Genomic DNA, 12,377 nt, shown 5'->3' with positions numbered 1-12,377 from the left:
ATTTCTGAGATCTCAATTAAGTTTTGTGAGGATCTCAACATTTCTTAAAACAAAATCAACTGTTTGAAAGAACTTGTGAATACATTGTGGATTTTGAGACTAAGGAGAATGGAGCCAGTACAGTTTGGACCTTTCAAAGTACTGGACATAAGTTTAAGTGGGCCACAGGTGTGTTGTATTTTTTACAATCTGAGATCCTTCGACATATTTCTTTTGCAGGATAGGGACTTGTGTGAACTAATCAGTGGCCTTTACACACTGCAGCAGCAAGACCTGCTCATTACACACTGAGAAGAGGATAATAAACCAGCCTTACCTGCTTAGGGTGCTTCTGACATCCTGCAAAACAGAGAAAGAAATAAAATGAAATTAGTTTCCACAAAAGAGAATAAATGTTGGCATTAATTTAGGAGTGAAATGTGCTTTGAACAATACGTTTCATTGAACACTAATAACTATCTCTAGTTAGATGACATTAGGATGGGAGCTGCACCCACATCCTCATACAAACTCTGATATTCTGTCTGCACACGCTGTGATATCATGGATGGAAATCCCATGACAGCACAATCTGTAATATTCTGAATGGGGTCACAGGACGCAGCAGAGACTGTTACAATCTGAACAAGGTCTCATGACTCAGCAGTCTGTGATGCTATGAATGAGTTCATATTACACAGTCTGATATTCTGAAACCTTCACATGACTGCAATATTCTGAGTGGTAATATAAGAACCAGGACAGTCTGGGATATTTTGATTGCCGTCACGATAGATACATCTGTAATATTTTGAAATGGGTCAAATGACACTGCATTGTTTGTTATATTCTAGTCAGTATCACATGACTCAGCACATGGGGACTCTCACATAATATCACAAATGATAAATAACCTCCTCCCATAAACATGCCATTTTACAAGACCTCAACGGCGATAACACAAAAACTAAGAGCGCAACACCAGGAGTAATTTAAGAAGAGCCTCTACCCCTGAGACCCCCAAGTTTTTACTTATTCCCCAATGGTATTTGGACCTCTCCTGTGATATAAGCCTTCCAAAAGACATCTCACCAACTGTAATCGCTGTTACAATGGAATTATGAGCTGCTAACTATAGAGCTGCTCTTTAATAAGACCATACAGAAAAGGGGGTGGTGATGAACAGAGTGTCTGAATTAAGCAGACCACTCTTACCCAGTCCAATGATCAGGGCATGATCCATCACCGTTATTTATCTCACTGCACCATCCCAGCTCAGAACCTGGCTATATGCAAATCAGTCTGTCCCTGGCCCAGTGCATCATGGGAACAGGGCAGACTAAACTACCAAGCCAATTCTTCACCAGAAAGGAGACAAGCTACCGGGGACCGGTTTCTGGCATTTCAGCCGTCTTCGGCCCGGCTTGCTTGAATCCTGATGGTGCAGTGAGAAAGGGACTCATGTCTGAGTATACCCTGCCACACCTATAGTGGCCAAAAGCGATACAGAAAAGGGGGTGGTGATGAACGGAGTGTCTGAATTAAGCAGACCACTCTTACCCAGTCCAATGATCAGGGCATGATCCATCACCGTTATTTATCTCACTGCACCATCCCAGCTCAGAACCTGGCTATATGCAAATCAGTCTGTCCCTGGCCCAGTGCATCATGGGAACAGGGCAGACTAAACTACCAAGCCAATTCTTCACCAGAAAGGAGACAAGCTACCGGGGACCGGTTTCTGGCATTTCAGCCGTCTTCGGCCCGGCTTGCTTGAATCCTGATGGTGCAGTGAGAAAGGGACTCATGTCTGACTGGGTGAGAGCTTTCTGCTTAATTCAGAGACTCTGTCCCTCACCACCCCTTGTTGTAAATACTTTAATAAGACCAGGCTCTTCTGAAAGGAAGGAGGGAGACAGGTGTCACCTGGAAGTGCAGGGACAGTCCCTGACCCCTTCCTGCTTCTTTCTTCTCCAGAAGAGTTGCTGTGGATAGGTTTCTGCAGCAGCAGAGTAGTAAGGCCTCTCCCTCTTTTGTGTCTCAGATTCCATCAAGGATCACCTGTTGCGGGGGTTCTGCTCATGCACAGAACACCAGGACCTCAGTGAATTGTGGTGTACCAAAAACTCACCTTAGTACCCAGAACCCCTATCCAACTAGCATCAGTGTCTTATTAGCTCTCTGTCCTAAAGCGAAGCTACCAATGATTAGCCAACCCAGAACATGCGACTTAGGGTACTCTCAGGAACGTGGGAATCAAGAACACTCTTTAGTTAATATTCTCATGCCAGTCCACAACGTGAGTAATCAGAGACACAGAAAAGTTTAAAATGTTTATTTTTAACTATGTGCTCAAAGATGCAGTACTTGGACTAACATAAGCAGGCATATGAATAAAAATTAAACAATCAGCATTGTTACAATTCCACAAAAAACAAAGGGAGAAATCATGCTACAATGATAGCGGAAACAGGTCATATAGCGCCTTGTGAACCCCCCTCCCCTGGATAATAGCTAGTTTTATAATAATAGAAGATCTCTAGGCTTGAATGGGGATCCCCATACCTCCAAGATCAGCAGAGGTGAATCACATCTCAGGATCAGCAAAGCTCTCAGTCTCTGGAAAGGGTTTTTCTCCAAGAGCCTGAATCATGCATGCAATGCAATATTAAAGTCACTAGAATTTCAGTTTGTTGCAGCTGTTTGCATTTTGTGTCTAGAGCGTGCGCCGATCAACCTGAATCACAGCATACTTTGTTATTATGACCTTGAAGACTTCTGCACTCAGTGTACAAACTAAGGTCGCAGTGTAAGTCTAGGGATGTGAAAAACAGACCGTTCTCATGCGAAGATAATCAAGCAGTTTAACTTACAACAACAGTTATACGTAGTGTCATGTGCAAAAGCTGCAAAATGGCGTTTAAACGTCTAATACGCTTATGCTGACATAGCAATGAGTGCAAGCAGAACCCTGTCTTCACTACATCCTCCCCTGATTGGACCACGAACAAAAAAGAGAAGCAATTTAGGAACGCAGAGTTCAAGTTCAAGTGAGACTGAACCAAGTTCATAATTTGCCAAACTGGATAATTGGAAGTGATAAGTTCGAAATTGTTAGGTAAAAAGCAAAAAACCAAGAAGGGGCAGTATACTGCCCATCATGCAGCCAAAAAAAATTTGGAAAACAATTTTGATGACAGTACGCGTTTATGATGGACAAGTGCCAATTCAATCCATTGGTATATAAGCACAGTACATTGCAACAGCCTCCAAAAGGAAGTCATTGTTATCAGCAAACGATTAAGCCATTCAATGTAATAAAGAGAATGAACAAATATGTTCTTCTGTAGCTGGAGCCTCTAGCACCATCAGCAGACAACTTGCAAGTTCTTCAGGAAGACATGTGCAACCGCGCATATATTCCAATTCCCTAGAACTCCATGTGCCGCTGCGCAGGCCATAATCCCGATTCCAGAACAGTCCAACTCATGAGCCACTAAGGGACTCATCAGTCGATCATAACCCGGGGCGGGAGACACCGTATTGCAGAGACACAAATCCAAAGCCTATTGAAAACAGCAATCCTGTCAATGGAAAACGCTTGCACGCAAGTAAAGTACGAGAATCGGAAGGATAATCCATAACCAACCCTCAAGGTGGCCAGATGTAGTGTTCCATAATATTCAAGCATCCGGTTGCAAAGCTGGAGCAGCCGGGGCAGGCTGTCTTGTGACACAGATTGTGCAGCCATTTCTGAGCGCGCAAATCAACAGCAGCCAAGGCGAGAATTAATGGTAACCCACCAAAGATGCTGGAAAAAATAGAATGAAAAAATGCCGGTATCACGCCAAATATTGTTTGTAATGAGGTCACAAGGCTCGAAGCTCACAACTTTGAAAAAATGTGCCAAGCCAGTTGTTGACGAGGCATTGAATATTGTGTGAATCAAAGCGCCAAAATCAAGTGGGAGAGCCGTATTTAAAAGTGCATGCACCTCAGTGTGGGTGTTTGCCTCGAAAAGGAGAAATGTTTCACGGAAATAAGTAAGGGCGACTTCTCTTTGGGACAATATAGCCCTTATTCTACTCATCTTGTTGAACTCTGCTTCAAGGTCAGATTGGAAGGCCAGATGGATAGGTCAAGTCTCCCATGCGGAAGGAGGAAAAGCACATTTTTACAGCAAACTACACGTTGGGAGACAGTTACAATGAACGGAATCCCTGCCAGCATACCGCAGCAACATTCATTATTTAAAAGCAAATCGCTACCGTTAGCTAGTAACGTGAAAGTTGGTGTTACAGCTGGCACAGGAGTACCCTTTAAAATGCAAGCTAAATTTGGGCCTTGCGTGTTACAAGAACCATGCAATTGTATGTTCTTGCAAACCAGTAAGTGATCAGGTGTAGAAGTGCACTCCTCGCCCTTCAAATAAACTTCTTTACCCTCTCTCAGGCACCTATACGTGAATGGAAGAGACCAAACTTCATGGAGATAGACGCTGCCCAGGTGGTCATATCTGACTAGGGCACAGGGTTTCATTCATGAACTGAATTTAAACAAGGGGAAAGGCAGTGTTATCAACCCATGATTTAGCCATACAGCTGAGTTTGACTCAGCGACCGAAAATGGCAACGGTTCCAATGTTTCAATATGCAAAAGTGAATATGTAGCATCCTTCATGGACAAACAGTTGTTTTTCCAGTCAAATGAAACTGTAAAAATAGAGAAGAGGTATTCATGTAGTCCCAAGGAACTTTCCAAGATTTTAAAGTTTGTAAAGTCCAAGCAAACAGCATTATAGATCGTAATTGATTTTGACCATGGTACAAACAGACACTTCATCCTACACAATATCAACTACAGATGAAACAATATTAACTAAAGTGTCAATTCTGGAAGAAAGCGTATTAATGCTATTATCGCTGACAGCAAGTACTTTTTCTAAAGTTGCTTGACCAAGAGCCCTTAATCTAGAAGCTGCTTCAACCTGAGACAATTTTCTCCACCTTTTGGACCCGCCTCCTACAGGGCCTTTAAGAAAATCATTAAAATCAACATTGTCAATTGGGACAAGTTAAGTTTATCTGAAGCGAAGGTGGAATGTTTAAGCCAGTTCCGACATAATTTGCCTACTGAATAGGTAGTAACGGAATGGGCGTTTTCGAAACGGGGGTCCACTCTAACCTGTGTGTAGCCTGAGGCCAGACCCAGAAAATGATGTTGGCATAATTCTGAAGTTTTTTGTCATAATAACCAACCTTGAGGATCTAAGCTGGAAATATTAAAGGACACAAAACAGGTGATGGACCGAATGTGGATCAATGTCACACATTCATCCCAGTCCAAAGATCTGGGCCCAAATCCATCGTTTTTTTGCACTCCACATCACCCTGGGTTAGACAATGGCGATATGCAAATCAGCTATGACCCTGTGCCCCATGGGAACAGTCCAGTCCGAACTACAAAAGCCATGTCCTTCCCAGAACGGAATCAAGCATCCGAGGACCGGACCGGTTTCGAGGTAACACCTCTCATCAGCCCGGCAAGCTTGACTCCAGTGGTGTGGAGTGCCTGGGACCCACGTCTGGGCATCCCCAGCGCACTTAGGGCGGCAATTGCAAACAAAACAGGTGATGGACCGAATGTGGATCAATGTCACACATTCATCCCAGTCCAAAGATCTGGGCCCAAATCCATCGTTTTTTTGCACTCCACATCACCCTGGGTTAGACAATGGCGATATGCAAATCAGATATGACCCTGTGCCCCATGGGAACAGTCCAGTCCGAACTACAAAAGCCATGTCCTTCCCAGAACGGAATCAAGCATCCGAGGACCGGACCGGTTTCGAGGTAACACCTCTCATCAGCCCGGCTAGCTTGACTCCAGTGGTGTGGAGTGCCTGGGACCCACGTCTGGGCATCCCCAGCGCACTTAGGGCGGCAATTGCAAACAAAACAGGTGATGGACCGAATGTGGATCAATGTCACACATTCATCCCAGTCCAAAGATCTGGGCCCAAATCCATCGTTTTTTTGCACTCCACATCACCCTGGGTTAGACAATGGCGATATGCAAATCAGCTATGACCCTGTGCCCCATGGGAACAGTCCAGTCCGAACTACAAAAGCCATGTCCTTCCCAGAACGGAATCAAGCATCCGAGGACCGGACCGGTTTCGAGGTAACACCTCTCATCAGCCCGGCTAGCTTGACTCCAGTGGTGTGGAGTGCCTGGGACCCACGTCTGGGCATCCCCAGCGCACTTAGGGCGGCAATTGCAAACAAAACAGGTGATGGACCGAATGTGGATCAATGTCACACATTCATCCCAGTCCAAAGATCTGGGCCCAAATCCATCGTTTTTTTGCACTCCACATCACCCTGGGTTAGACAATGGCGATATGCAAATCAGCTATGACCCTGTGCCCCATGGGAACAGTCCAGTCCGAACTACAAAAGCCATGTCCTTCCCAAAACGGAATCAAGCATCCGAGGACCGGTTTCGAGGTAACACCTCTCATCAGCCCGGCTAGCTTGACTCCAGTGGTGTGGAGTGCCTGGGACCCACGTCTGGGCATCCCCAGCGCACTTAGGGCGGCAATTGCAAACAAAACAGGTGATGGACCGAATGTGGATCAATGTCACACATTCATCCCAGTCCAAAGATCTGGGCCCAAATCCATCGTTTTTTTGCACTCCACATCACCCTGGGTTAGACAATGGCGATATGCAAATCAGCTATGACCCTGTGCCCCATGGGAACAGTCCAGTCCGAACTACAAAAGCCATGTCCTTCCCAGAACGGAATCAAGCATCCGAGGACCGGACCGGTTTCGAGGTAACACCTCATCAGCCCGGCTAGCTTGACTCCAGTGGTGTGGAGTGCCTGGGACCCACGTCTGGGCATCCCCAGCGCACTTAGGGCGGCAATTGCAAACAAAACAGGTGATGGACCGAATGTGGATCAATGTCACACATTCATCCCAGTCCAAAGATCTGGGCCCAAATCCATCGTTTTTTTGCACTCCACATCACCCTGGGTTAGACAATGGCGATATGCAAATCAGCTATGACCCAGTGCCCCATGGGAACAGTCCAGTCCGAACTACAAAAGCCATGTCCTTCCCAGAACGGAATCAAGCATCCGAGGACCGGACCGGTTTCGAGGTAACACCTCTCATCAGCCCGGCTAGCTTGACTCCAGTGGTGTGGAGTGCCTGGGACCCACGTCTGGGCATCCCCAGCGCACTTAGGGCGGCAATTGCAAACAAAACAGGTGATGGACCGAATGTGGATCAATGTCACACATTTATCCCAGTCCAAAGATCTGGGCCCAAATCCATCGTTTTTTTGCACTCCACATCACCCTGGGTTAGACAATGGCGATATGCAAATGGCTTTTGTAGTTCGGACTGGACTGTTCCCATGGGGCAACAGGGTCAGAGCTGATTTGCATATCGCCATTGTTTTACCCAGGGTGTGTGGAGTGCAAAAAAACAATGGATTTGGGCCCAGATCTTTTGACTGGGGTGAATGTGTGACATTGATCAACATTCGGTCCATCACTTGTTGTTTTTGGAAATATTAAAGGAAACATTTTTTACTAGTGACTGCAATTCATCAAGGGACCTATTGGTGCGATTGTACCATTTAGGGTATGCCCCCAAGTCAGGAATGGAAGGGGCATTCATTTTTTTTTTAGATGTAGCCAATCCAAAGCAAGTAGTTTGTGAAATCGTAGAGTTCAAAAACAACATGTGGTTAGGGTAGAGACATGTACGTTGCAAAGCTTCAGTGCCTTGTACCCGCCATCTTTTAGAACCCCAAACTGATTTAAAATCAATTGTATCTTTCACAGCTCACAGCCCCCTATAGCTAATTGACCCATAAAGGACTTCGAATGCAGTAATTTAGTATGAGTGAGTCTAATTTTGGAAGAGGAATTTGCAGTTATTTTGTAATAAAAGGATTCGGGATTGGAACGATTAAAATATGAACATTTTTCAATAGAATTTTTGAACTGCCTTCAATGGGAGCTCGGCAATGTTCCCATTGTGTATAATTAACCACATTTCTAAATGTATTTGTTTTATGCAGAAAATGATTGCCGTAGTTCTGATAGCAGAATAAGCCTGCATAATTAGCAGAGTCTAAGTACAAATCTTCAGCATCAAATGCAGGATAATACTTCAAATCAGAAAAAAGAGCCTTTACGGTTAAGACATTCCAATCATCAGAGCGTATATTTTGTTTAACCACATCCCCCATTGAAACATGAAGTACATTGGGGACATTAAAAACCTCTGTAGGGCCATGAATTTGACATTTTACAGCACCCCAAACAATTCCATCCAATACAGGCCAGGCAGTGATGTTAACAAAAGTCTGGTCCCTCTTCATTCTGTGTGATGAGGAGTGGGGTGCCAAAGTTCCATCAATTAATCTAATTGCAGATCTTTCTTTAAGATAATGTCCATTAACAAGACAAAAAAACATAACTACAAATCCAATCGACATGAACAAAAAAATGGAGAAGACCACCATCCAAATGCAAGTTCAAGGCGGAATTAAAAAATGTTTTTTAAACCAAACAGACAAAAATAGAAAATTTCGATGGGTCTCTTGATGTTGTAGAGTCAGAGTCAAATGAAAAATGTGACTAGTCATTTGCACATGTCTGCACACCAGGCAACGACACATCTGTGGGATAGGTATAATCAGTGGATTCAATAATGAATTAGTATTGGTGTTCATCTCAATGGCAATGTCAGGCCTATTCCCTGGGGCCAAAACAGAATTTCTCAGCATTGCTGGACAAGAGACCGCTGGAGTCATAACAAGAAGAATCAGCAACTTGTAATTTGACATTGTCAATGGAGATGTACCTGTTATCCTTATGACCAGGAAGAGGAGGTTAAATGACTGTTATTGTACCCTGCACTCCAAGCACTGAAACAGGTGCACGATAAGAGGGGCCAAACTCCTCCTTGTTCTCCACCTTCTCACGGACTAGGTCACCGACTTGAGGTAGCCAGCCAACTATCCGAATCTGAACTGCAGCATCAGTTGTGGAGGGCAAATGTTCCTTTGCAAGACTGTTTCGAGTCTCTTGTAGGTTCTGTAATACAGCAGAATGATCATCTACGTCAAAAGGTGCGGCAGACGCCGCCGTGTCTAGACCCTCAGTCTGGGACAAACATTTTTATGCCAATAGAGCACTTCGTATGGGGTCCGCCCACCCAGAGACCTTCTAGGGAGATCATTAAGTGCACGTTGAACGCTAGACAAATGGGCTAACCAGTTTCTGCCAGTACCTAAAACCCTAGCTGTCAAGGATTTCTTTAAGTCACGGTTCATCCGCTCCAAAACAGAATTGCCCTCAGGCCGGTATGGAGATGAAAATTTGACCTGCACCCCCAAAGACAGTATGGCGTCTTTGTACGCCTTGTCAGAATGGAGGGTGCCAAATGCAAAAATTCCCACAAAGACACGCAAATGTCTGATTACAGTTCGAGCATCAGCACTGCGTTGTGTTCAGACCCATAAAAAACGTGTGCACGAATCCACTACAACTAAGATGCAGTATCAGAAGAGAAAATATCAGAACCCAGTATCAGAAGAGAAAGGACCGCAGTGATCTAAATAAACACACCCAAGTGGTTTATTAGATATGTACAACTGTATTTGTGGTGGACGCGCAGCAGTCGAAGGTTTAATCTGCTGGCACATATCACAAGTAAGGACATAATCACGGGTCTGTTTGTACAATCTGTGCCACCAGTAACGTTGCTGCAAGATAGTGACAGTCGCTGACGCGCCGGCATGAGCAGAGGCCATGCCCTCGTGAGCGGCTGTTATCAAGGAAAGCCTGTGGTCCGCGCTGGGAATCAATCTGTCACCAACGTCGTTAATTCTCACATAGAGAACTTTATCAGGACTTAAATGATAAGAGTATTTAGAAGGGAAACCTCTAGGGTAATTACCTCCCTTCTCTGTTGCAGCGGGATGCCTGGCTTTCACCTTGTGGATACCCTGCCGGGGCTATCTCACAGGGGAATACCAGGACGGGTTCCCTAAGCAAGCGCCGGGAAACCCACTGCGGGTAGCTGTGCGCTATATAAGCTCAAATACATTTACAATAGCTGTCAAGATGTCATCATCAATCTTACTTTTGGATCTTGTAAATGCTGCTACTAAATATGTTGCTACTGTTGTCTTTGCCGCTTCGTCAGCTAGACTGTTACCATTAGCGTGTATTCCTACGCGCTGGTGACCAAGAGAATGAATTACATTGATGAGAGGCAGACGCTCTTTAAGTTCTGCAACTCGAACCCAAAGCATTTTGTGCTGGATTGTGCTACCTTTAGAATCACGATAGTCATTCCGAGTCCAAAAGAATAAATTGTCATTGAAAGACTGAACACAGTAGTGTGAGTTACTTACAATAAGAGTAGTCACACCGTAATCAGCAAATTCTAGTGCACGCACCAGAGCACGAAGCTCTGCCAACTGGGCAGTACAGTCCTCTAATGTCTGCGTGTGCACGACATCGGACTTGAATTCTCCATTCACCACATTACCAACTCCTATTGCGCAGGCTGCTCCAACCCGTCAGTGTAAATGATACAATGGTAAACCTCAAGCGGGCGCAACAACAAAGGAGCAGGATGAACAAATTCATACTGTAAGAACTGTGTCTGCAATGAGGGGTCCAAGATAAACGTGACATCCAGAGACGTCAGTGAAGTGGCCCATTGTATCCAACGTGGGTGTAAAGCTTTAGAATTGGGTAAACCGGCTGTCGTCACTGCCTCTAGGGCAGGATACGGGGTGACAACCAACATGCGTTTCCCTTGCGACAGCGCTCTCTTTAAAAATCGCAATCTGCACAGCTGTCAAAACTTTCAACAGTAGAAAATTGCATTTCAGCCGAAGTGTACAAGTGTGACTTGTAAGCAATAGGGACTGTGCCTCCTTCATTAAACGTTAAGTACGTCAAACCCAATGCACCTGGCACAATTCTTATCACCAGGTTTGTGTGGTTATCACGTGTCAGTAAGAACTTAGAATCAAGAAGAGCAGCCTACAAAGATTGCAGTATAGCTGTATGCTCAGGTAGCCAGCATGATTTGGTAAAAGTAGGTTGTATCAAGGCATATAGCGGCTTGAAACGCTGGGCATAAATCGATAATGTAAGTACGCCCAAAATTTTTTAAAAAACAGCAAAGATTGTCGTTTTTTCAGGGTTGACGAAGCTCGCAAACATACGCATTTCTCCAGAAAGTGAGGAGCTAAACCTCGACTTTCATTATTGAGCTCATAGCCTAAAAACAACACTGTGTACTCTGCAATGTGTGTTTTCGCAAAGTTACATTTGTAACCGAAGTCCGCAAACATGAAAATGATGCGGTCAACGCGACACAGATACGGCCATAATTCGTCGTCAGTGAATTATATATATCTCCAATGTAGGAGTATGCGACAGGGTCGAGTCTCTCTAACACTACACGAGCGGCAAAGAAGCCCGAGGTGTTTTTGTAGCCTTTGGCTAATGTTTTGAACTATTTTTGTTTGCCGCCTGAAGTAAAGGCTGTCCATTGAATACTAATTGAGGACAGATTACGACTATAAAAGCCATTGGAAATGTCAAGTGTGGTTTTAAACCTTTTTCTCACAAGACTATCGACCAGGGCAGAACTGTGGGTATTCTGTACTGAGCACGTGCGACAATGAGAGTTCAAATGGCGATAATCCAAAACTAGGCGGTACGACCCATCAGGCTTGGTCACAGTGAAAAGAGGATTATTCCTGGGAGACACACACGTTTCAATTACACATTGATATTCCAATTATTCAAGGATTTCCGCAACGGGAGCTTTCGCTTCTCGCCGCATGGGATATTAGGGTTGTGGCTGTGGCTGTGGCATCGACAGCAATGGTATCTCATGTCTGGGCAAAAGATTATCCTAACCAACCCGAGTACGGTACAAAGCAGGGGCAAGCGCCAGAGCCCACTCTTCTGCAAAGTTCTACGCCTGCTTCTTGGGCACTGTGTGTGTGAAACTAGGGAGGATTACCTCCTCCTCTCTCTCTCTCGGGAGCAGCCAAAACCAAAAGTGGGGGCCAGTCTGCCTCCGCTAACAAAATGTCATATCCGGAAGTCAGATTTTCCCAAAAAATCCCTTTTATTTTAAGTTGTAGGTCACCTTCAATTAAAAGGACTATTTCATATAGTCTGTCAGGGGGAGCCACTCTAGTGTTAGCGGTCTCTACGGTGATGAAAGTGTAATTTGCAGTCGCCTTCAGATGCGGACGCGGTGCTTGCCGCACTACTGTAATCTCTGCTGCGCTGTCTAGCAGCGTTTGTGCCCATGTCTGGTTCCGAAGCTGTGTTCT

At 44.9% G+C, this 12,377-nt stretch overlaps 1 protein-coding gene across 1 annotated transcript in view; it reads right to left on the bottom strand.

Annotated features, from left to right (window-relative positions):
• The window catches only part of LOC147710240 (E3 ubiquitin-protein ligase TRIM39-like), a 540,222-nt gene that overhangs the window by 82,376 nt on the left and 445,469 nt on the right, over positions 1–12,377 (bottom strand). The window contains exon 5 of the mRNA XM_086920913.1: positions 317–339. Coding sequence (XP_086777039.1) covers positions 317–339 — 23 coding nt within the window. The remainder of the gene's footprint in view (positions 1–316; positions 340–12,377) is intronic.

The sequence above is a fragment of the Lissotriton vulgaris genome, chromosome 5 (genome assembly GCF_964263255.1).
Source record: "Lissotriton vulgaris chromosome 5, aLisVul1.2, whole genome shotgun sequence".
NCBI lineage: Eukaryota > Metazoa > Chordata > Amphibia > Caudata > Salamandridae > Lissotriton > Lissotriton vulgaris.
Note: the sequence above shows the minus strand (reverse complement) of the source record. Positions and strands in the feature narration are given on the sequence as shown.